At 52.4% G+C, this 23,521-nt stretch overlaps 2 protein-coding genes across 4 annotated transcripts; both read left to right on the top strand.

The window, feature by feature from the left end:
- The first annotated feature begins 380 nt into the window (after positions 1-380).
- On the top strand, positions 381-10,964 carry Xg (Xg glycoprotein (Xg blood group)). Of its 3 annotated transcripts, none has more exons than XM_074063821.1 (9): positions 381-570; positions 2,588-2,629; positions 3,165-3,188; positions 6,801-6,857; positions 7,368-7,430; positions 8,001-8,057; positions 9,730-9,765; positions 9,889-10,008; positions 10,266-10,964. In XM_074063821.1, the coding sequence occupies exons 1-9, from the start codon at positions 516-518 to the stop codon at positions 10,280-10,282; spliced, it is 471 nt and encodes a 156-aa protein (XP_073919922.1). In that variant the 5' UTR covers positions 381-515; the 3' UTR covers positions 10,283-10,964. The 3 variants fall into 3 exon arrangements, with proteins under 3 accessions (XP_073919922.1, XP_073919924.1, XP_073919923.1); XM_074063822.1 differs by having other exon boundaries at positions 390-570; positions 2,488-2,629; XM_074063823.1 differs by lacking the exon at positions 9,889-10,008.
- A 2,378-nt stretch (positions 10,965-13,342) lies between these two features.
- Gyg2 (glycogenin 2) lies at positions 13,343-23,283 on the top strand. Its single transcript, XM_020182269.2, has 10 exons — positions 13,343-13,463; positions 13,958-14,019; positions 16,129-16,270; positions 16,491-16,665; positions 17,190-17,352; positions 17,955-18,081; positions 18,173-18,383; positions 18,905-19,081; positions 20,317-20,388; positions 21,499-23,283. Exons 2-10 carry the CDS (start codon positions 14,013-14,015, stop codon positions 21,649-21,651), a joined length of 1,227 nt encoding a protein of 408 aa, XP_020037858.2. The 5' UTR covers positions 13,343-13,463; positions 13,958-14,012; the 3' UTR covers positions 21,652-23,283.
- Positions 23,284-23,521: the final 238 nt, after the last annotated feature.

Here is a 23,521-nt window from a genome sequence, read left to right as displayed (position 1 = left end):
GTGTCATCTACCCGCCCTGCACAACTATCTGGGACTCTTCACTGGCATGCTTGGGATGTTTGTTGATTGACTGTGTGAGCTCACTCAATATGGCACCCTTGGGAAACAAAAACTGGGCCTCGGGGCCAGTTCTAGCGTAGGTCAGGTGACAGACACCAAGGTCACATGTCACCTCTGGGCCCTGCACAACTCTCGGGGTCCAGGTTCCTGGTTCTGCCCCCCCCATGGAGGTAAGTGACTGACTATTAAAGCGTCATTCGTTGCGCCTTTGTCCAAGTGTACAGGTGTTCGCATGGGGTCTCTGGGGACCTTTGCCGCCCTCTTGGGGTGGGGACCTTGGGGTCACGTGAGCACCGTCCCCGCTGTGTTGGGGTGTTGCGGGGGCGGCTGGAGACGTCACCTGTGGCCCAGCCCAAGGGTGGGCGGTGCCTCAGCAGGAGGCGGGGCGGTGGCCGATCCCGCAGGCGGTCGTAGAGCCGGTCACATAACCGCGGACCCCACCGACCGGGCCCAGCATGCGACCGTGGAGGGGCTGGGTGGCCCTGCTGTGTCTGGTGACCCAGGTCCAAGGTAGGGCCCCCGATTTGGGGTTTTGGGGTCCCCTGTGGGGTCTTTACAGGGTCCGTCCTGGGACTGGCTCCTAAATCCGTCACCTGTGGGGTGCGGACCGGCCTGGCAGCCCTTTTGGGGTCATGGGGACCTAAGGAGGGGGTTCCCAGCCGTGACCCCAAAACCGAGCTGGGTCGGCCCTACAGTTTCTCTGATTTGGGTCCCAAATCCCGTCCCGGGCCCTGTGGGGTTTGGGACCCCAAGGGTTTTTTTGAGACACGAGGTGTCGGGCGGATCCCGGGCGTCGACACCGGTTTTTCTGGTTCTGCCCGGTTTTCGGGCCAGGCTGTTATTGGGGTTTTTATTAGGGCCCGAGCTGGCTGAGGGCGGTGGAATTGGGGTTCAGACCCTACAGACCGATCTTCCCGGCTCCCCTTGGCTTCATTGATGGGAGACTTAAAGGATGAGGCAGGTTTTAGGGTCACCCCGAAAGCCAGCTCGCAGCACAGAAATTTCCATCTGTTAGTCACTCTGCAAACATCGCTTGTGAATACTAGAATTCGGGGTTTGGATCCGAAAAAAAGTCATTGAGACCCCAAAATTATCTTGCCGGCTTCCCCTGGGTTTAATGATAGCAGTTTTAAAGGATGAGGCAGGTTTTAGGGTCACCCCGAAAGCCAGCGCGCAGCACAGAAATTTCCATCTGTTAGTCACTCTGCAAACGTTCGCCGAAAATGGCGCCTGCAGAGGATGTGGACAGCCTGGGGCTTCTTGGGGGGTCGTTGTTGGTGACTTAATAGGATTTTGCGATTTTACGTGTATTTGGGTTCTAAGTGGTGGGCGCACGGCTTCCAGTATAGGGCGGGGTTGGTTTCTGTAGCCCAGGTCTTGGCAGAGCTGTGGTCCCGGCTGTGTTTGAACCATCTTCCTTGCAGCCTTGGCCGGGGAGGACCCCAAACCCGGAGACCACCCCAAATCCTCCCCAAATCCCCCCCAAATCCCCTCTCCTGTTTCCACGCCCGAGCCAAGTCACGGCGTTTGTTGACTGAATGCACGACCGCGGGAAGAATATTAAATGCAAACTCCGGGGGCGGGGTGGGGGTGGGGGGCAATTGTAAACTTTGCACAAAGTGGGAACGGGCAGCTTTTGGGGTCCCTGGTGTCTGCAGCCCCAGCTGGTTTTGGGGTCCCCGGCAGCACCTGTCCCCATGCGTCCCCACCCGTCAGGCCTCAGAGAAAAACCCACAAGGAGACAATGGGGCCCCGCCTGTCACCTGCCGGCGCCGCTCAGGCGTGAAGAGCCATCTTGTAGGGGGTGGGGTGGGGGGGGCTGAGCTGTCAATCACTCAGCTTGGGGGCGCAGTGTCCCCAAGGGTGGCCCTGGGACGGTGGCCGGACACCCGCTTTTTCTGTCTGTCTGTCTCTTTATTTTTTGCAAAAACTTTTTAGAAGTTTTGAATGACTTCACGACCGCACAAGGTTTGTCGTGTGACTGCGCGACGGTAAATTTTTCTTTCTTTGCAAAGTCTTTTTTGCGGTCGCGAATGACTTCACGATCGCACGAGGTTTGTCGTGTGACTACGCGACGGTAAATAATCAATGTCACATTTCCGCACAACTGAAATATTCCCGTTTCCGGGGGTGTCACGATGGCCGAGGTCATAGACAGCCGCAGGCAGTGGACTCGCCCCTTGTTCGGGCCCCAATGTTTCCTTTCCCCCCCATCGCTCCCTCCATTGCTGTGACCGTCAGGTATTCAGTCAGTCAGCATGGTGGACTCCGCTTCCGCCTGCTTTCCCGCCAGTGCGGTCACTTCCTTCCTCTTCGTGGCTCAGTGATATTCCTGTCCCTCATCATCATGATTGCCCCTCATCGATTTGTCCGTCTGCCACCTGTCAATCATCTCTGCCGCCCACCACCTTCTTCCTGGCTGCATAGTGTTCCGCGCCCCGACCATTGGTGCCTCGGCTTCCCCCATCCGGGAAGAGGATTCGGTTCTGGGGTTCGACGTCCCTGATGCTGGTTTTGGTCCCAACAGGACAAGGGGACTTTGACTTGGCCGACGCCCTGGACGACTCCCGTAAGTGGCCGCATTTCTTGGGGACCCCCCCATTTTTCTTGGGGACCCCCTTCTTTGTTCTCAGCTTTGCCTCTGCTCTGCGGTGCCTTTAGGGTGGGATGGGGCGGCGACCTCGCGGTGTCGCCCAGGCTGTGAGGTCGCACTGCCCTTCGGCGGGGTTTGTTGACTGAATAAATGAGCGGAGAAGAGAGACCATTGTCCTGCGTCCTCGCGCCTCATGGTCCTACGGGAGCCGCGCAGCGCCCGCCGCTGACTCTGAGCCCCTCTCCCCACAGCCGCGTCTGTCTCCCCGCCACAAACTCACTCTTTCCCCCATTTTCCCCCAAATTTGATCTGTCATAAAAACCGACATTCAATCAACAAACCAATATTCAATCAACAAACGAAGATGCAATCAACAAACACGGAATTTCCCGCGGTGCTGAGCAGCGCCCCCAGCGGCCGGGCCGGGGCAAAGCCGAATTTTCCCTTGTAATTTTGTAATCGGCGTCTACTAATTGCACAACCCGATTAATTCTCCTCTCTCTGTCCGCAGAGCCCACCAAGAAGCCAGGCTCAGGTGAGGGGGGTTCCTGGGGTCGCCCCGACTTGGTGGCTCTCTGAAAAAGGAAACATTGACTGACTCTCTGACCTCCGCGGATGTTTGTTGCAGGACTATTCGTTAGAGATTTTAAAAAGGCAGAAAAAAACTCAGCCGCGCAATTTAAAAAATCAGACCAAAAAAAGAGGGCGGCAAGATTTACAAAGGAGAGAAAATGGCATATTTTCCATAAAGGCAGGCAAATGACTCCATAAAGAGGTGACAATCTTTTGTGGTAAAAACACTTAGTCAATCAACTAACACCTCCAGGCCTGAACGTCAAGATCTTTCGTTTACTTGGTGGTTGCGCGTTACCGTTGCCTACCTGAAAAAAAACACTTAGTCAGTCAACGAACACCTCCAATCCTAAACTTCAAAGCGTTTGATTTACGTGGCTATAGATTGTCATTGACTGGTTGAAAATCAGTTAGTCACTCAACTAACACCTACAGTCCTTAATTTAGAGGTGTCAATCTCAATGCAGCTATAGATTATCACTGCCCGCCTGAAAATAATCACTTAGTCACTCAACAAACACCTAAAATCCTACAATTGTAGACCTTTCATTCATGGTGTCAATACAGACTGTCATTCGCTGCCTAAAAAATGAGTCATTCAACTAACAAACACCCCCGATCCTAAACTGAAAATCCTGTGACTTACAGTGTGGCTAAAGATTTCACTACCGGGCTGAAAATAGTCATTGAGTCAATCAACAAACACCTAAAGTACTGAACACTTTCCAGTCACACTGTGGCTATTGGTGATCCTTGCCTGAGGAAAATCACTTATTCGGTCAACAAACTCCTGACAGAATAAATTTAAACAATTTCCATGCACAGTGTGCATATCGATTATCATTGACTGGCCAAAAAAAGCAGTGAGTCACTCAACTAACACCTGAAGTACTAAAGGATCACAAAAAGGAAAAATCGCCACCTGACATATATAATGACGTCATGGAGCGCAACCATTGGCTCACGGTTCGAGGCCAGCCGTGGGCAAAAAGCAAAAATATTAAAAATGATAATAACTCGCTTTATTAGAAAAAAGGAAATCTCTTTAACGTTGGGATTTCAAGTGTTAGTTGAGTGACTCATTGATATTTTTCAGTCGGTCAATGATCATTTATAGACACACTGCAAATGAAGGCACTTTAGATTTAGGAATCGAGGGGCTAGTTGAGTGACTAACTGATTTTTCAAGCACTCAATGATCAACTATGGCTGCACTGTGAAAGAAAGGTATTTAATTTAGGATTAAAGGTGTTTGTTGACCGACTAAGTGATTTCCAGCCAGGTAATGACATTCGATAGCCGGACTATGAGTGGAAACTTTAAGTCTGGGATTCAAGGTGTTTGTTGAGTGAGTAAGTGATATTTTCAACCAGTCAACCTATCTGTAGCCGCACTGTACATAAAAGGTCAAACTCAGAATCCCCCAAGTTAGTTGAGTGACTAACTGATTTTTTTCAGCCACCAGTGATTACATTGTGAATCAAAAGTCTTTAAGGTTAGATTAGAGGTGTTCGTTGAGTGACTAATGGATTTTTCAATCAATGGTCATCTCTAGCCACACCCTAAATGAAAACTCTCAAGTTTAGGATTTCACGTGTTTGTTGACTGACTAAGTGACTTTTCTGCCACCAGTTATAAACTATAGACACAATGTAAATGGAGTCTTCAGCATTAGGGGTGGAGATGATAGTTGAGTGACTTAGTGATTTTTCTCAGCCAATCACTGATTAGCTGCGCAATAAATGAAACCTATTAACTTTAGAACTTGGGTTGTTAGTTGAGTGACTAACTGACTTTCAACCACTCCAGGATCATGTATAGCTGCACAGTGAATGAAAGGTGTTTGAGATTCCACGTGTTTGCTGAGTGACTAAGAGATTTCTTTTCACTCAGGCAATACAAATCTATAGTTTCACTGTGAATAAAATCTCTTTAAGTTGAGGTTTTGAGGTGTTTGTTGACTGAGTAACTGATTTTTCAGCCAGACCATGATAATCTACACCCACCCTGTAAACGCAAGTTCTTTCATTTTCAGATTGGAGGTGTTAGTTGAGTGACTTATTGATATGTTTTCAGCCAGGCAATGATAATGTGTAGCATACGCTCTTCAAGTTCAGGAGTCAAGGGGTTTGTTGACTGACTCTGTGATTGTCAGCAAGGCAATAATAACAATCCATAGCCACTGGGCGTGGTGAGGCCAAGTGGGAGGCAGACATAGGAGGCTTGCAGTCTGAGGCCAGCAAAAGTAATAAAAATTATAATCACTGGCTTCGTGAAAAGACATGGAAAGTGCTTTCACTTTGGCTGTTGAAGTGTTAATTGAGTGACTGAGTGATATTTTTTGGTCGGTCAATGGTAATCGACAGCAGCTCAGTACATGAAAGGTTTTTAAATTTAGGATTTGAGATGTTAGTTGAGTGACTAAGTGATTTTTCTGCCAGGCTAGGATAAACCACGACCACAGTGTAAATGAAAGCTGATTCAGTTTCGTGTTTGAGGCGTTCATTGATTGACTAAGTGACTTTGTGGCCCCGCAATGACAATCTGCAAGAACAAAAGCTCTTTAATTGTAGGATTGACGGTGTTAGTTGAGTGACAAAGGAACTTTTCGGCTAGGCAATGACACCCGCGCTGTGAATGAAGGCCCTTTAAGTTTAGGATTCAAGATGACAGTTGAGTGGCTCAAGGTGATAGTTGAGTGACTAAGTGATTTTTTTTCAGCAAGGCCGTGAGGATTTGGAGCTGCACTATGAATGCAAACTGTTTAAGATCAGGATTTTAGATGTGTGTTGATCGACTAACTGATCTTTCATCCAGGCAATGAAAATATATGGCTGCACTGTACATGAAAACTGCTTCAGTTTACCATTGGAAGTGTTAGTTGAGTGACTAAGTGATTTTTTTCAGCCAGGCTATGATTAATTGCACTGTAAATGGAATATCTGTAAGTTTTGGAGTTGGGGTGTTAGTTGAGTGACTAACTGACTTTTCAAGCCCTCAGTCATCACCCATGGCTGCACTATGAATGACGACTTTAAATTTAGCATTCAAGGTGTTAGTTGAGTGACTAAATGATATTTCCTCGGCCAGGCAATGATAATCGATAGCTGCAGTATGAATGATAGCTGAAGTTTAGGATTTGAGATGTTAATTGACTGACTAAGTGATGTTTCAGCCAGGAAATGACAATCTAAACCCATGCTATGCACGATTGCTTACAGGTGTTAGTTGAGTGACTAACTGACTTTTCAGCCAGGTCCTGATAATCTCTGACTCCACCGTAAGTGACAGCTTTTTAAGCTTAGAATTCGTGGTGTTTGTTGAGTGACTAAGTGATTTTTTGCAGCCAGGCAATGACATCTGCACTATGAAAGAAAACTGAGTTTAGGATTGGAAGTGTTTGTTGAGTGACTAAGTGACTTTTCAGCCAGGCAGGGATAACTGATAGCCACACTCTTAACGAATGCTGTTTAGACTTATGGTTTGGGTGATTGTTGAGTGACTTTGTGACATTTCTGCCAGGCTGTGAAAAGCTTATTTTATTTTCTGACCCCGCCATGTCATTTTCCGACAGGTCTGTACCCCAAACTTCCTGATGCCCCCCAGCCTGGACGCCCCGACAGTGGAGCGAGTGAGTGGGAATTCCCATTTCAAACCCCAAAGCTGCTTCCTCAAAGCTTTGCCTTTCCTCTTCCGGGATTTTTTTACAGTTTATTCTTTGAGTTATGAAGGCAAACGTTAGTTGACCGACTTATAGACAGCAAATGTTAGTTGACCGACTTATAGACAGCAAATGTTAGTTGACCGACTTATAGACAGCAAGTGTTAGTTGACCGACTTATAGACAGCAAGTGTTAGTTGACCGACTTATAGACAGCAAATGTTAGTGACCGACTTATAGACAGCAAGTGTTAGTTGACCGACTTATAGACAGCGTTAGTGACCGACTTATAGACAGCAAGTGTTAGTTGACCGACTTATAGACAGCAAGTGTTAGTGACTGACTTATAGACAGCAAATGTTAGTTGACTGACTTACAGACCGTATGACAGCTGGGGGCAGCAGGTGTCAATACCTTTGATTTTCGGTGTTTTTTGGCCTCCCCGGTTCCACAATCACCATTTTTTCCCCCAAAAAATAGATATCTACCCAAGGCTGAAGCCACAGCCGCACCCGCAGCCTGGGAATTCCGACACCAGCGGAGGTAAATATCAAATCGATATCAAATCGATATGAAATCAATATCACATCGATATTGACCCCCAATACACGGTCCCTGGATTTCGGTCGCCTCCTCTGAAATGCTCAGGTGATTTTTTTCCTTATTCGTTCACTGTGGCGTAGTTGACTGACTAATAAAACGTACTCAAAGCGGGTTGAGGAAGGCCATCTGGTGTGTCCGTGGCGGCTGTGACAAAAGGCCTGAGGCTGGAGTTGTGCTGGACACAGAAAGCCATGGAAGGTCCAGGGGTCACAGAAGGTCCACAGGGTGGTGCTGTTGAGGAGGGCTGAGGTGTTTGTTGACTGACTCACTGACTTTTCAGCAGCAGTTATCATCTATAGTCACACTAAGTGAGAAGTTTTTAACATCAGGATTTGAGGTGTTTGTTGAGTGACTCAGTGATTTTCTTTTAGAGGCGGTAACAATCTGTAGTCACACTGCAGTGAGATGTTAGTTGAGTGACTAAGTGATTGTCACAGGCAGATATACATGACATCTCCCAAGGCCACCGTCCACCTGCTGTGTCCCTAATGCATTGTCCTCTGTCCCCAGGTCACTCTAACGACGAGGACGATGGACACCAACCCTCCAAGCCCAGGCCACCCACAGGTCTGTGACCAGCCGCCCAGGGCCGCGGGGACCTGCAGAGGGCGGGTCACAGGCACGGGGGCGTCACAGGCTGGGGACAAAGACAGGGGAGGCGGGGACACCTGGGGTTGGCGTCTGCAGGTACCGCAGGAGCTGGGGGTGAAAACAATCAGTTAGTCGCTCAACTATCTTCTAGAATTCTCAACTTGACCTTTCATCTACAGTGCAGCCGGAGACCTGGCTGAACAGTCGTCAGTCACTCAACTGAACAGTCAGTTAGTCACTCAATTGAATGGTCAGTCAGTCAGTCAACTACACAGTCACTCAACTGAACAGTCAGTTAGTCACTCAACCAACAATCTCTCAACTGAACGGTCAGTCAGTCACTCAACTGAACAGTCAGTCAATCACTCAATTGAATGGTCGGTCAGTCAGTCAACTACACAGTCACTCAACTGAACAGTCAGTTAGTCACTCAACCAACAATCTCTCAACTGAACGGTCATTCAGTCTCTCAACTGAACAGTCAGTCAGTCAGTCAATCACCAAGTCAGCTCTTAAAAGAATTTTCATTCACGGTGCAGCTGAGCAGCTTGACAGTGACTCCACTGTTGTGCGGCTGACGTCACACGTTGTCACCACCTGACTGGCTCAGGTCCCCGGCCAACGCGGCCGCACAGTGTCACTTTGTCACCTTCCGGTCAGCCTTGGCCTCGAGCACACGGCGCTGTGGTTTTGGGGGACGCTGATGGCCGTGTGACGTCATCCTTGTCACGCGTCACCCGTCGGGCTCCAGGTGACACCTGGGCTTCTCGGCAGGACGAGCGTGACTCCATTTGGTGTCACAAACCTCAGCGTCTTCAGTCTGGGGCAGGTTAGGTGTTTGTTGAGTGACTGAGTGACGGTTTTTCAGACAGGCAATGAGGAAGAAAGGTCTGTAAATTTGGGATTCCAGGTGTCACCTGCGCCGCCACCTCGGGGTGGCACTTGTGACCCAGACCTGCGCGGGGACCCGCGGGTCACCCCACTAACGCCCCTCAAACCCGCTTCGGCTCCCGCGGTGCGGGCGGTGGCCCTGGGGGTCATGGGGGGTCACGGGGGTGACAGGCAGGGGTGACACGTCCGGTCCCCTGGCCCCTGTGGTCAGCTCTGCTGGGTCCCCGACTGTGCCTGTCTGTCCGTCCATCCGTGTGTCCGTCATCTGTCCGCCTGTCCATCCGTGTGCCTGTCCACCCATCGGCAGTCTGTCCGTCTGTGTGTCCATCCGTCTGTGCATGTCTGTCCGTCATCTTTCTGTGCGTCTGTGCGTCTGTCCATCTGTCTGTTCATCCGTCCATCTGTCCGTCTGTACATCTGTCTGTGTGCCTGTGGATCCATCATCTATCTGTCCTTCTGTCCATCCGTCCATCTGTCTGTCCGTCTGTCCATCTGTTATCTGTCTGTCCGTCCTCAGTCCATCCGTCTGCCTGTCCATCTACCTGTCTGGTCTGTTATCTGTCTGCTCGTGTCTGTCCGTCCGTCTGTCCGTCCGTGTGTCCGTCTGTCTCTCTCACCCAGTCACAGGCACACCAGGGATTTCCCATCGTTCTGGCTGTGGCTCATCTGTCTGTCTGTCCGTCTGTGTGTCCGTGTGTCACCTGTGTCCGTCCGTGCGTCCGTCCGTCGGTGACATCCCCGTGTCCCCGTCCCCCAGATGGTGACGACGCGGCCAGCTACGACGGCTCCTCAGGTAGCGACCGCCGTGGGGTCCAGGGTTTTGGGGTCCTGGGGAGGCGGCGGGCCCTGTGACTTCTCAGTGTCCCCCGTCTGTCTGTCCGTCCGTCCGCGTCCCCCGGCCTCTCCCGCCTCGCAGGCAGCCCTGTGGCCAGGATCGTGTCACCGATCGTGTCCGTGGTGGTGGTGGCCCTGGTCGGGGCCGGCGTCACCTACTTCAAGTCCAGCCGCCGGGCGGCCTGCCTGCGCGACACCGGCGGTGAGCCCGGCCCCAAACTGACCGGGTGGACGGGGCGGGGAGGTGACGCCTGCAATCCCAGCTCCTCGGAGACGCGGGTTCAAAGCCAGCCTGGGCCCAGTGTCCCAGACGACATGAAAAAGCGGAGGGCCGGGGAGGGCGTCCAATAGTCAGTCACATAGCACAAAATCTCAGCTGCCAAGAACCTGCAAAGAAACGCAAAGGAACAAAAAAGTGACCGCGGGCCTTTTTCTCCCCCTTCTAATATTCCCTTCCAGATGCAGAGGCCGCATAGACGCGTCCGAACCCCACAGGCACCCGGAGGACCCCGACTACCGACCCCACAGACAGACCGCCAGTTACCTCTCCGGCCCCAAAATCTACCCCGTGGAAGTTGGGGGTCTGCTTTTTTTTTGGTGAATTTGATCGAAAAAAGAAAATTATTCCCTTTAGGTAATCAGGCTGGAATGTGGTCACTTTAAATGCATATTTTCGACCCTAAAACCACCCCTTGCCACATTTTTTCCCCCTCCAGATAACTGACATGATTTGCAAAACCCGCTTTTTCCCCCATTTCTGTTTTTTTTTTTTTTTTCCTGTCCGATTTATTTATTTAGTCTGGTCTCTGTCACTTCCCATCTTTGCAGCTTTTTCTCTTTGGTGAAGGAGAAAAATCCTCCATCTTTCCAGGTCCCACAGTCGCCGAGCTGTGTCTGTTTCTCGTTTTAGGGACAGGAAACCGGGATTTGGGCAAAATGCTGTCATTTAAATCACTTTTTTTTAGACTCTGCCATAGCTAGGAGATTCCCCGCAATCCGAGTTCCTAAAGAAAAATCCTACACGGGGCCCCGAATGGGGAAGAGGGTTGCTCCGGGTTAAAACCACGTGATCAGCTGGTGGAACCCGGGATCTGGGTTCGAATCCCGACGTCGGCACAAATAAAAAGTCCGTCCGTGAACACAGAAGGAGGAAAACACTTGGTTTGCCTGTGTTTTCTACATTTGGTTCATAAGGCTTCATGAAAGAGAGCAGGAAATGGCTCCAGAAAAGAGAACAAAAAAAAAAAAAAAAAACCACAAAGCGACACCAATTTAGGACAAGGACATCCGCACCGAGCAAAGAGGGTGGCGGAATCACAGAGCCCGCGCTGGTGCAGCACCTTATATACCCCTCCAGGCCACGCCCCCGATGACTTCACTTCCTCCCTAGGCCACGCCCCCTGAAGGCTCCACCACCTCCCAGCGGCCCAGTAAGCGATGCCATCAATCATCCCTCCAAGGCCACGCCCCCAATGACCTCACAGCCTTCCCCTAGGCCCCGCCCCTTAAAGGCCCCACCACCTCTCAATAGACCCTGGCTGGGAACCAAACCTTCTACCCATGGTCCTTTGCGGGACCATCAACACCCAGATTTTTCATGGTTTGCTCTTTGACTCCCTTTTCACCAGAAAGCTGACCTGACAGCCCCGTGGACTTCTGTCCAGCTCCTACGTAGTGACCAGTATGCAGTCGGTGATTAATAAGTGCTTAATAAATGAATGACCGGATGTTGGAGCCAAAGGAAGTCCGTGATTACGTAAAAAGGGTGTTCAAATACCCTGGTCCTGACGTTAACAAATTACCATTGGTATAATTTTTTCTCAATATATTCATTCTATGTAAGCCAGAAAATAATACTAAATTAACGCGGATTTTTTTACAGCAAATGTGCAAACTACCCATACTCTTCCTGCCCTAGTAATATTCCCTGGGACGTAACTCCATTGTCACAGGGTCATTTTAGCAGCGTGGGGACAGACTGTCTGCAGAAAAACAATGTCACCTCCCTCTGCTGAGTCACAAATGTCCCCGGCTGCCTGGTGGCCTCAATGATTTACCAGCAGCATTTGTCTATGAGGACGGGATGGTCCCCAGGAGGCTTTGGGGACATATTGTGAGGACCAGTCCAACCCTGGCTTGGTGTCTATCACCCCACACACCCCAAAACTAGCTCCTGTGAGGAGCTTGGATTTTGCAGCATACGGCCCCATTCACACGGTCATTCATTCATTCATCAAACATGCACATAGTCAATCAATCATTCATTCATCAAACACACACACATGCATTGTGTCACCCATCCCGCAGCCTGAATTCCTCCAGCCATTCCTTCCCGCTTGCATTTTTGCCCATCTTCTGCTCCCTTCACTCATGAGTGCTTTTAATCTTGCATTCCCTCACTCATTCACTCAAACACACACTGCCTCGCTCCTTTTACCGTCACTCATTCATTCATCGTGCGTTGGACGCATTCATTCATCATTTCCCTGCCGGCTGTGCAGTGCTGATTCATCCACTCATTTATTCCCGCCTCAGGCCGGCTGTCGCTCATTCGCTCATTTGGCTCACGTGACCCGCCCCTAAGTCGCCCGCTACCTGATTGGCTGCTTCCCTTGCTCATTATCTCTTCATCCGCTCGCTGATTGGCCCATTCACCTCCTTTTTCACTCCCATTCACAGAGTCACTCATTCAGTCATTCAACCACCCCAGTTTTCGTGAGTGACGTCAGGGCCAGGTCCTCCTCCCCCACACCCCAAAACTGGCCCCAGGCTGCCCTTACGGCCGGGTCCCCCCGATCTAGGGTCTGGACACCCCGATTTGGGCTCAGCGTCCCTTACTTCTTCTTGATCCTTTTTCTCCTGCGGCTCAGGTGGTTTCTGGGGTGTCGCGGGCCTGCATGGGGGGCCTGAGGCCGGTCACGGGCGTGCTCCATCTGTTTCTCCCTTCCGTCCTTCATGCACGCACGCACGGACAGGTCTGTCCTTCTGTCACCGTGCATCCAACAGCTCTGCACCCGGCCCCGGTCCTAGTAGAGGTGACAGCAGCCAAGGACACCGCGCTGGCAGGTTAAAGGTCAAATGTCCAAGGCATGGACCAAGCGGGAGGGAGGGGACGGGGCTGCAGAGTGAGTGACAGGCCAACGTCCAACCCACGGACTGAGCGGAGTGGAGGGGGCGGGCTGCAGAGTGAGTGACAGCCCTAGTGAAGGTGAACTGTGCAACCGGCGACCCAGGTGAAGGGGAGGGGGCGGGGCTGCAGAGTGAGTGACAGGCCAACGTCCAACCCGCGGACCGAGCGGAGTGGAGGGGGCGGGCTGCAGAGTGAGTGACGGACCGGTTAAAAGTTAACTGTTCCAATGCAGGGACCCATTGGGGAGGGGAGGGGGCGGGACTGACCAGTAACTGACAGGCCGACTAAACTTTGAACGTCCAACCAGGTACCCAGCGTGGTACGTGGGGGCGGGGCTTCAGCGTGAGTGACAGGCAACTGGCCCCACCCAGCCCCGCCCTCCCCAGCTGCGCACGGGACTGCGCGTGCGCGGCTCCTCCCAGGCCCGGGGCTGCAGCAGCGCAGAGGGGGAGCCCCGTTTCCTTTCCCGCCGGAAGCCAATCGCGGGGTGCGGGCCCCCCAAGCTTGGCAGGGGCTGAGGCTTTCGAGTGCGTGGGAGGTTTCGGGGTGCAGGGGTGCGGGGTGGAGGCCTGGGCACCCGGCCGGGCTCAGGGTGCAGGGGGTGGAGCGCTGCGCGGGGAGGGGGAGTTTTGGGGCGCAGGGGCTGTGGGGCCGAGGAGGTTTGGGGTGCATTGCAGCATGGGACCTGCTGAAGGACGGGGGGACACAGCTTGGCCCAGCGTGGAGGGCACGAGGGGTGCAGAGGCGGAGGGTAGTGAGGGAGGTTGAGGGGGGAGGGGAGGAGATTTTGGGGTGCATGGGGAGGGGCGAGGCCTGAGCCCGGGGCTCGGGGGAGGGAGCTGGGGGTGCAGAGAGGTTTGGGGTGCAGAGGAGACTTGGGGTGCAGATTGGTCTGCGGGTGCAGAATTGACCCCCAGGTCCCTCCAGGTTTGGGGGCGCAGGCTGCCCCGGGGTGTCACCAGGAGTCACAGAGAGGTCATGGGGACGGGTCAGGCTTTCAGGGTCACCCTGTCCCCCACAGGCCTCGCACAGTCCGCCCATTGCGCCCGGGGCCCAGTGTCCACTGCACCTTCGCCATGGCCGGTGAGTCGCCCCAAGGCCCTTGGGATCACCTCCCTGTCCCTGGTGGCACTTGTGACAATGCATTGCACTGGGGACACCCCCCCACTTTGACCTCAGGTCTCCCCAAATCCCGAGTTGGTTGTATGAAATTTGAAGTCAGATCCAGCATGGCTTTCTACTTATTTATCTTTAAAGAGTTGGCGCGCTTGTTGATTGACTCTCTGTGAAGGATCCTGCTTGACTTCTGACGGCTTGTCCGCCTTGGAGATGCCTGGCATTCTCTTCCTTTCTGAAGTGGGGTCAGGGGACACAATTCCCCCCAGCGAGGGTTGTGACAGACAGGCAGACGCATGGTGACATCGGTGACATCGACGCCCTGGCTGGGGAAGGCTCCATGGGCGGCTGATGGGAAAATGCAAAATGGCCCATTGACCGTGTGAGCCCTGTTTTCAGGGAAGGGGCCGCGATGGGATTTCGGGGTCCCGGTCAGGGCACACGCCAGGAATTTTACCTTCGTGCCACACAGCCGTGTAGGGTTTCTGAGAACTGCTCTGTTTCCTCCTTCTCTTTGAAAGAAAGGGATTTACGACAAAATGATACAAGTGAGAATTGGGGGGGAAAATAAATACTTCCTGCTCCCTGTGCAGGAAATGGGAGAGTGACTGCAGTGATTGTAGAGTGACTCCGGTGATTGTAGACTGACACCGGTGATAGTAGACTGACTCCGCTGATAGTAGACTGACTCCGGTGATAGTAGACTGACTCCGGTGATAGTAGACTGACTCCAGTGATAGTAGACTGACTCCAGTGATAGTAGACTGACTCCGGTGATAGTAGACTGACTCCGGTGATTGTAGACTGACTCGGGTGATAGTAGACTGACTGCAGTGATAGTAGACTGACTCCAGTAATTGTAGACTGACTCCGGTGTTTGTAGACTGACTCCAGTGATAGTAGACTGACTCCGGTGATAGTAGACTGACTCCGGTGATAGTAGACTGACTCCAGTGATAGTAGACTGACTCCGCTGATAGTAGACTGACTCCGGTGATAGTAGACTGACTCCAGTAGACTGACTTCAGTGATTGTAGACTGACTCGGGTGATAGTAGACTGACTCGGGTGATAGTAGACTGACTCCGGTGATTGTAGACTGACTCGGGTGATAGTAGACTGACTGCAGTGATAGTAGACTGACTCCAGTAATTGTAGACTGACTCCGGTGTTTGTAGACTGACTCCAGTGATAGTAGACTGACTCCGGTGATAGTAGACTGACTCCGGTGATTGTAGACTGACTCCGGTGATAGTAGACTGACTCCGGTGATTGTAGACTGACTCCGGTGATAGTAGACTGACTCGGTGATAGTAGACTGACTCCGGTGATGGTAGACTGACTCGGGTGATAGAAGACTGACTCGGGTGATAGAAGACTGACTCCGGTGATAATAGACTGACTCCGGTGTTTGTAGACTGATTCCAGTGATAGTAGACTGACTCCAGTGATAGTAGACTGACTCTGGTGATAGTAGACTGACTCCGGTGATTGTAGACTGACTCCGGTGATAGTAGACTGACTCCAGTGATTGTAGACTGACTCCGGTGTTTGTAGACTGACTCCGGTGATTGTAGACTGACTCCCGTGATGGTAGACTGACTCCGGTGATGGTAGACTGACTCGGGTGATAGAAGACTGACTCCGGTGATTGTAGACTGACTCCGGTGATAGTAGACTGACTCCGGTGATTGTAGACTGACTCAGTGATAGTAGACTGACTCCAGTGATTGTAGACTGACTCGGTGATAGTAGACTGACTCCGTGATAGTAGACTGACTCCGGTGATAGTAGACTGACTCGGGTGATAGTAGACTGACTCGGGTGATAGTAGACTGACTCCGGTGATAGTAGACTGACTCCAGTGATAGTAGACTGACTCCAGTGATAGAAGACTGACTCCAGTGATAGTAGACTGACTCCGGTGATAGTAGACTGACTCGGGTGATAGAAGACTGACTCCAGTGATTGTAGACTGACTCGGGTGATAGTAGACTGACTCCAGTGATAGTAGACTGACTACTGAGACAACAGCTTAGAGAAACTGACCCTGCTCTTGGTGTCCATCTGTCTGCAGTGGCCGACCAGGCCTTTGTCACCTTGGCCTCCACTGATACCTACTGCCAGGGCGCCCTGGTGCTGGCCCAGTCCCTGCGGGATCACGGGACGACCCGGAAGCTGGTGGTGCTGGTCACCCCGCAGGTGTCCACCCTGCTCAGGTAAGACGACAAGTGACACCCGGGCATCCCAGGTGTCGGTGACGTCACCTTGTTAATCCTGCCTGGGGGGTGGGGCAGACATCGTGGGGGACGTGTGGTGTTTGCAAAGTGAATTCTCGTTATGACAGTGGGGAGGGGTGTCCGTTGGGGTGGAGGGAAAGTGACCTTCACAGTGACAGAGGTGACACTGGTGAGCCTTGTCTTTCCCACGTCTGTCCAGGGTCATTCTGTCCCGGCTGTTTGATGAGGTGGTGGATGTCAATCTGATGGACAGCGGGGATCTCGTCCACCTGTCCTTCCTGAGGAGACCCGATTTGGGGGTGACGCTGACCAAGCTGCACTGCTGGACCCTCACCCAGTACCGCAAGTGTGTCTTCCTGGACGCCAACACCCTGGTGGGTACCGGGGACTTTGGGGTATGATGAGGATCCCCCTACAAATTAGGAGTCCCCCAGGGGGATGATGAAAATTCCCCCTACAAATTAGGAGTCCCCCAAGGGGGTGATGGAAATCCCCCCTACAAATTAGGAGTCCCCCAAGGGGATGAAGGAAATCCCCCCTACAAATTAGGAGTCCCCCAGGGGGATGATGAAAATCCCCCCCTGGTACAATAGTCATTTCATGAGCATTGGGTTTGTCAGAAGTGGTATTTGGGGACATTAATCACTGGAGGTCCATTAAGGGTTTGATGACTCATCTGTTCCCCTTGGACCTAGGATAATCGACTGAAAATATTTTGTGTAGATCGAATATTCACTTGTGAACTCCGGATTCTAAGCATAGGATAACTGTCTGAAAAAACAAGACTCGATGTCTTAGGTTCTTGCAGAAGAAAAAGGGGGGCACCCCCATGTGCACCCTGCAAGAAACGGGTTCCCGTGCGTCCTGAGGTCGTGTCGCCTTTGTCCCGTGTCCCCAGGTCCTGGGCAACGTGGACGAGCTGTTCGACCGGGCGGAGCTGTCAGCAGCCCCCGACCCTGGGTGGCCTGACTGCTTCAATAGTGGGGTGTTCGTCTTCGAACCCTCGTTAGAGACCCACGGCCTCCTGCTCCGCCACGCGGCCCGCCACGGCAGCTTCGACGGTGAGCAGGGGACCCCGAGATTGTTGGGGTTCCGAGGCACCAGCCAGATTTCTACCTTGCAGACAAAGATAAGGGGACCCTTTTGGATCACAGAAAGACATCAACAAACATGGTAATGGGTACTAGACACGGCGTGTGTCTTTGGCTCGATGCCCAGCGCCCCCGAACCCCCAAATTTGGGCTGGGAGCTGGTGGTGGAGCCCAGCGGCAGATGGCTTTAGTCCAGTTACATTGCCTTGGGCTCAATCCCTATTAGTCAATCAATTAATCGGTCAGTTAGTCAATCAGTTATTCAACAAGCAAACAAATAAGTAAATGCAATAAATAGAAGTTTTTAAAACCTGTGCAATGGAAGTCAGGCCCATTCAACAGGAGCGCCCAAGTTTTGTGTAAAAGGCAGAAAATAAATATTTTTAACCAGGGTGCCTGCTGGCTCACTCACACCCGTAATCCCGGCCACTCAGGAGGCAGAGACCCGGGGGACTGTGGTGTGAGGCCAGCTCCGGGAAATAGTTGGCGAGACCCCACCTCAAGCAACGGGTCCCGCAGACGCATCCTGACGACTTTTTGTTTGCGTGCATGTGTTTGTTGATGACTCTCAGGGGCCGACCAAGGTTTGTTGAATGACTTCTTCAGTGACTGGGCCACGGGCGACATCCGCAAACGCCTGCCCTTCGTGTACAGCCTGAGCGTGAGCACGGCCTACACCTACGGCCCGGCCTTCAAGCAGTGAGTCGTCCGCCGAGGCGCCATTTTGAATCCCAGCGGCCTGGTGAGACCCCCCTTGCCACATCGGCGTTCTTGTCACCTTGCTCCTCAGGTTCGGGTCCGGTGCCAAGGTCGTGCGTTTCTTGGGGTCCAGGAAGCCGTGGGATTACAGCAGCAACCCGCAGACGGCCTCGGACCCCGCGGTGGGCAGCCGGGAAGAGGTGTCCTTTCTCGGGGTCTGGTGGCAGATTTTCCAGGACAGCGTGCGGCCTCTGTTCCAGAGCCTCGGAGCCCCCCAGAAGCCCGAGTCTCCGCCTCACCCCGTAAGTGAGGGGCTGGAAAACAAGATGAGCTTCCTTGTTCTCTGCCGCGTATGTTTCCTTCAAACGCGAATGCAGTCAACAAACACTCTGCATGGGTCACGTAAATACTGGAAGAAATGTATACTGGAACTAGATTTTTTTTTCTTGTCATTTTCCCCTAGATTAAACCTTTCTCTCTCTCTCTCTCTAGATTAAACCTTTCTCTCTCTCTCTCTTTTTTAAAATCAGAGTAAAACCAGGCAGGACCAAGGGGAAAATGAGGCCGACACAATTTTTTTTTGTTTGTTTGAGATATCACGGGATCACAGGAGATATCCGAACAAGATTTAAACTTTTTTTTTGATTGACCCCAATTTCATGTTTTTTTAAGTCACTTTTCTTACCATCCTACTTTCCATATAGGGACATTTCTGTGACCGGTTGCATCTCCCTTGCAAAATAAAAGTCCCTCTACATATACAGGGGCTCCCTTGACCTGGGATGGGGACTCACCTAGGGCGTCCACGGTTGTCTGCACGCAGCTTTGCTTCCGTGCTGTTGGGACACCGTGTGCAAACTCAGCAGCCAGCGACGAGGTGCCGTGTGCAAACTCAGCAGCAGCCAGCGACGAGGTGCCGTGTGCAAACCCAGCAGCCCTGGGACCTGCTGGAGGGCGGGCGGTGGCAGCAGAGAAGACGACACCGCTGTCCCTGGCAGACGTGAGTACCTGCCGTCCACACGGGTGTGACGGACAGTCAGACATCTGTGTGTGTGCAGTGCGGACGGGTCACGTCCAGCGTTTTTTTATTCACTTTACATGCACTCGTGTGCAGGCTTCCCCGCCAATTGCGTCACTATGCAAATTAGGGCATTTGCATGCCACTCCTGATTGGAGCAGGAAGTGACGTCACCCCTCACGTTCCCCAAGGCTCCTTGAGTGCTTGGCGCGCAGGCGCGGAGGCTCCCTGGGCCGCCGCCTCCTTCTTCATGCTACAGTAATACTCCCTTTGGCAAAGGTCCACTCTACAGCACTGGGCTGGCCTCCAGCTGTGATCCTCCCGATCTCTGCCTCCCGAGTGGCTGGGATTACAGGAGTGAGGCACGACGCCTGGCCCGAAGTGATTTTCTCAGCTTATTTTCGTCCTCAATCTTCATCATTGACCCCAGCTCTCCAGTCAGACTTTGTGTCAGATTTTCTTCCCCTCCGACTGCATCCCTGAGATAGGAGCTGAGCGCCGGTCTCTGACCTTTGACGGCGACCTTCCTGACTTTGCAAATCCCTCTCCTCAAACCTCACCATCCACTGCCATAAATATCTGTGCAATGCAAAATTGATCCCCCAGTTGATACGTAAATGGCCAAAGTTGCCCCTAAAACGGCCGCAGTTTCTCAGCCTCAGTCAGGGTCAATGCGTTCCGAAATCCCAGGCATAAGCTTAATGGGCTATTGGGAGGTGGTGGGACCTTTATGAGGCGGGGCCTAGAGGAAGGAAGTGATGTCACTGGGGGCGTGGCCTTCATGGAATGATTGATGGATTCACAGCTTAATGGACTGTTGGGAGGTGGTGGAGCCTTAGGGGGCGGGACCTGGTGGGAGGAAGTGATGTCACTGGAGGCGTGGCCTTGAGGGTTATATATTGTCCCTGGCATATGTAGCCTAGGAGTCTGTGTTTTAGGGATGGGAGTTCCTAGGCCTGCCTGGCCAGGGTTCAAATCCAGCCCTACCCAGCCCCGTGAATTTAGCAGTGAGGATTCACAAAGGTCTCCATGTTCTTTAGACTCTGTGGATGGTGCTTGTTTGTTGAGTGACTTACAGACCTGTTAGGATCTCAGCTTGTAGGCACAGGCTCGCTTCCTGATCCCGTATGTGTCAGGGAGGTTTAGCTGCTATAACAAACATCCCCCACAGACAGCACACTTGTCATTGGGTAAACACCTTTTCCACCTTCGTCCAGGATGCCACAGCTCAGGTGACTCCTGGAGACGTTGGGACCTTCTGGCTGCACACAGCCGAAACTTCCGGTCACGTGAGTTGTCCTTAGTGGGGTTTCATTTTGTCAAGAAGGATTACGGGGGACCCTTTCTCTTTGCTTGGCTGGTGACTGTGACAAAACGCCTGAGCAAGTTCTGAGCGAGTCAGCTCAAGAGGAGAACAGGTGTTGTGGTCATAGTGTCAGTCAATGGTCACTGGGCTCCATGGCTTTGGGCCATAGAAGGCAGAATAAGATGGTGGGAGCAGGTGGTGGAGCCAAGCTGCTCACATCATGGCAAAGAAGATGAGGAGAGACAGAGAGAAATGGACAGACAAAGAGGGGCAAGGAAGGAGGAAGAGAGAGAAGAGAGAGGACAGGAAAGGACCAGGGACAATTTATAACTCTTCCAGGCCACGCCCCCAATGACGTCACTTCCTCCCACTAGGCCCCTCCCCTCTTAAATCTCCCACCACCTTCCAGTAGCCCATCAAGCTTTGAGTCCATCAATCTCCCCTTCCAGGACATGCCCCCTGTGACATCACTTCCTCCCACTAGGCTCCGCCCCTTACAGGATTCACCACCTCCTAATAGCCAGTTAAGGTTTGAATCCATCAATCTCTTCAAACCACGCCCCCAATGACCTCACTTCCTCCAACTAGGCTCCGCCTCTTGGAGGCACCACCCCTTCCCTTCAGCCCATTGAGCTATGAACCCATCAATCTCCCCTTTAGGCCACGCCCCCAGTGACCTCACACCCTCTTGCTAGGCCCCGCCTCTTGAAGGTTCCACCACCTCCCACTAGCACAAAGCCTTCGCCACCGTGTCACCAACGTTTCCTGATAAGCCTGAGGTTCACTTGGCAGAGCCCCTGAAAGGCTTGGGGTCATGGCTGTGTGAGTCTCTTGTAGGGTCTGAGCATCTTTGGGACATGGGGATTTCCATATTTCTTCATTTGGGTCCCCTGTGCTCAAAAAAGTTGCCTTTTTCGGGGGAAAGTAATATTTCGGCAGATTGAAGCGTGTGCTTCGGGGTGGAAATTAGAACAATTCTTAGGAAATCTGAGCACCTGCGATGACATTTTAGAGACTTTCAAGCAATTTGGGTTTAAAAAAAAACTTGTCTGGGGTGTATTTCATCGAAAACAAAAGCGATAAATCTCCCTAGGGTGACCTGGCCGCGGCTGTGTCTGAGATTTCCATCGGGGACAAGCTGAGCCCGGACGAGGACAGACGGAAATGGGAGGCAGGACACATCGACTACCTGGGAAAGGACGCCTTCGTCCGCATCCAGGAGAAGCTGGACCGGTTCTTGTCGTAAGGTCACCTGTGGCCCTGTCACCTTCTTTTCCTCACTCACGCGTCGTTCCCTCACAAAGCTAGCGGCCATTGCTCCACCCGCCGTGCCTCTGAGCCTTCCAGGATGCAAATTCCGTTTCTTTAGCCTTTTACCAAAACGTCCGTGCACGTTGACTGACACTTAGACGTATCTTTGAGAGGCACCTCGGCGGTTGCCTTTCCGCACTGAAGGACAACGTGGCCAGGCACAGTGGCTCACGCCTGTAATCCCGGCCACTTGGGAGGATGGTGGTTCGAGGCCAGCCTGGGGAACAAAGCTCAGGAGACCCCATCTCCAGCAATGGCTGGGTGTGGTGGCGCCTGCCTGCAATCCCAGCTGCACAGAGCAGATGAAGCTCCGGGTCTAAAGAGAGACCCCATCTCGAAAGTACGCAACACAACAAAGGGCTTTTTGCTTTAAATCCTAATGTCCGTTGACGAAATCCCACTGGGGACACCCTCAAGGATGTCAGGTGTCATGGCGGATGCAAGGTCTTCTGCACGGATTTGTTTTCTGGGTAGAAGAATTCAGGGCTCAGTCCTAACTTGGTGACAGGGACGAAGTCCAGGGACTAAGTCCTCTGTGCTCAGTGACAAAGTCAGTCAACTATCACTCACCTCTGCCTCGCTACCTCAGTCCCGAACAACTTCTGGGATCACAAAAGGACTTTTCCCCAAGAATTCCTCCTGTCATAAGTGTCACAGTGTCGCAAATTCACGTCACGTGCTGTCTGTCGTCTTCCCCGGCGGTTGTTGGTGGCCACCGGGATTATGAGAAAGAGAGGGGACATTTGAGCCGCCATCTTGGTTGTCATTGGCCATAGGGCAAAGTTGACATTAATTGAAAGCAGCCCTGTGGCCTTGGTGACATGGGTGGCGTGTCCCTTTGGACCATTGTTGGTGACCTTGTCAGGATGGAACCATCACCTGGAGACTGGGAACCTTGGCCCATGAGCCGCCATCTTGGTTGTCATTGGCCATGAAAGCAGCCATATGGATTTGGCCTTGGTGACTTTGGGGTGGGATGGTGGCCGGCCATTTTTCCGACCCCATAGACACATCACGGCGGAAGCTGGTGCTATGGAGAAACACAAGTCTGCGTCCTACGAAATTCAGGGGGGAGAAATCCTAGAAAATGCGGATTGGGGCTTTCCTAGAGACAGGATTCATGGTGGAGGACGAGGTGAGTTGGTTTAAGGTACAAGATCAACCTGGAATCCCACTGGCCAACCTATACGTGTCCCCAAATTTGGTCAACCCTAACGTGTGTCTCCACATCCCCCTCCCCCCGAAAAACCCCAAATCCTATTTTTTCCGGAAGAAATTCAGCCTCTGCTGTCCCACAAAAAGCCCCAATTACCCAACGGGTTTTGGGTATGGCCGGCAGCAGGGAAAGGCATCCCAGTCTTTCCTGGTGACCTCTGAAGTCCCGTAAGGTCACGGGGACCTGGTTCCCCTTCTCCCGGCCATGTTCTTTCCCATCTCGTCCCCGCATCGTCCGTCGATCAGCTTGCATTTTGTATGGCGATGGTTCCCTTCTGTCTTTGGAGGTCGGGCTTTGAACCGGGACCCTTCGGAGCAGCTGGGAATACAGGCGTGAGCCACCGTGCCTGGACTGTTGCACTGAGGTGTGGACTCTCATTTCAACAGTGGCTTCCGGGAAACGGTCCACCTGCTCATTTTTCAGTGGTCTCTAGTATTTCTCCCATACGGGCAGAGAAGCGGGGAAAGGGAGCGAGGCTGTGTCGTGGATTTCTGTGCGACACAGAAGACCCCAAGGAACGGGGACGTGTGCGTGTCGGGCTGAGGCAGCACGGGGCTCGGGACGCCATGCTGGGTGATGGACACCGGTG

Source organism: Castor canadensis, chromosome X (genome assembly GCF_047511655.1).
Source record: "Castor canadensis chromosome X, mCasCan1.hap1v2, whole genome shotgun sequence".
Taxonomy (NCBI): domain Eukaryota; kingdom Metazoa; phylum Chordata; class Mammalia; order Rodentia; family Castoridae; genus Castor; species Castor canadensis.
Note: the sequence above shows the minus strand (reverse complement) of the source record. Positions and strands in the feature narration are given on the sequence as shown.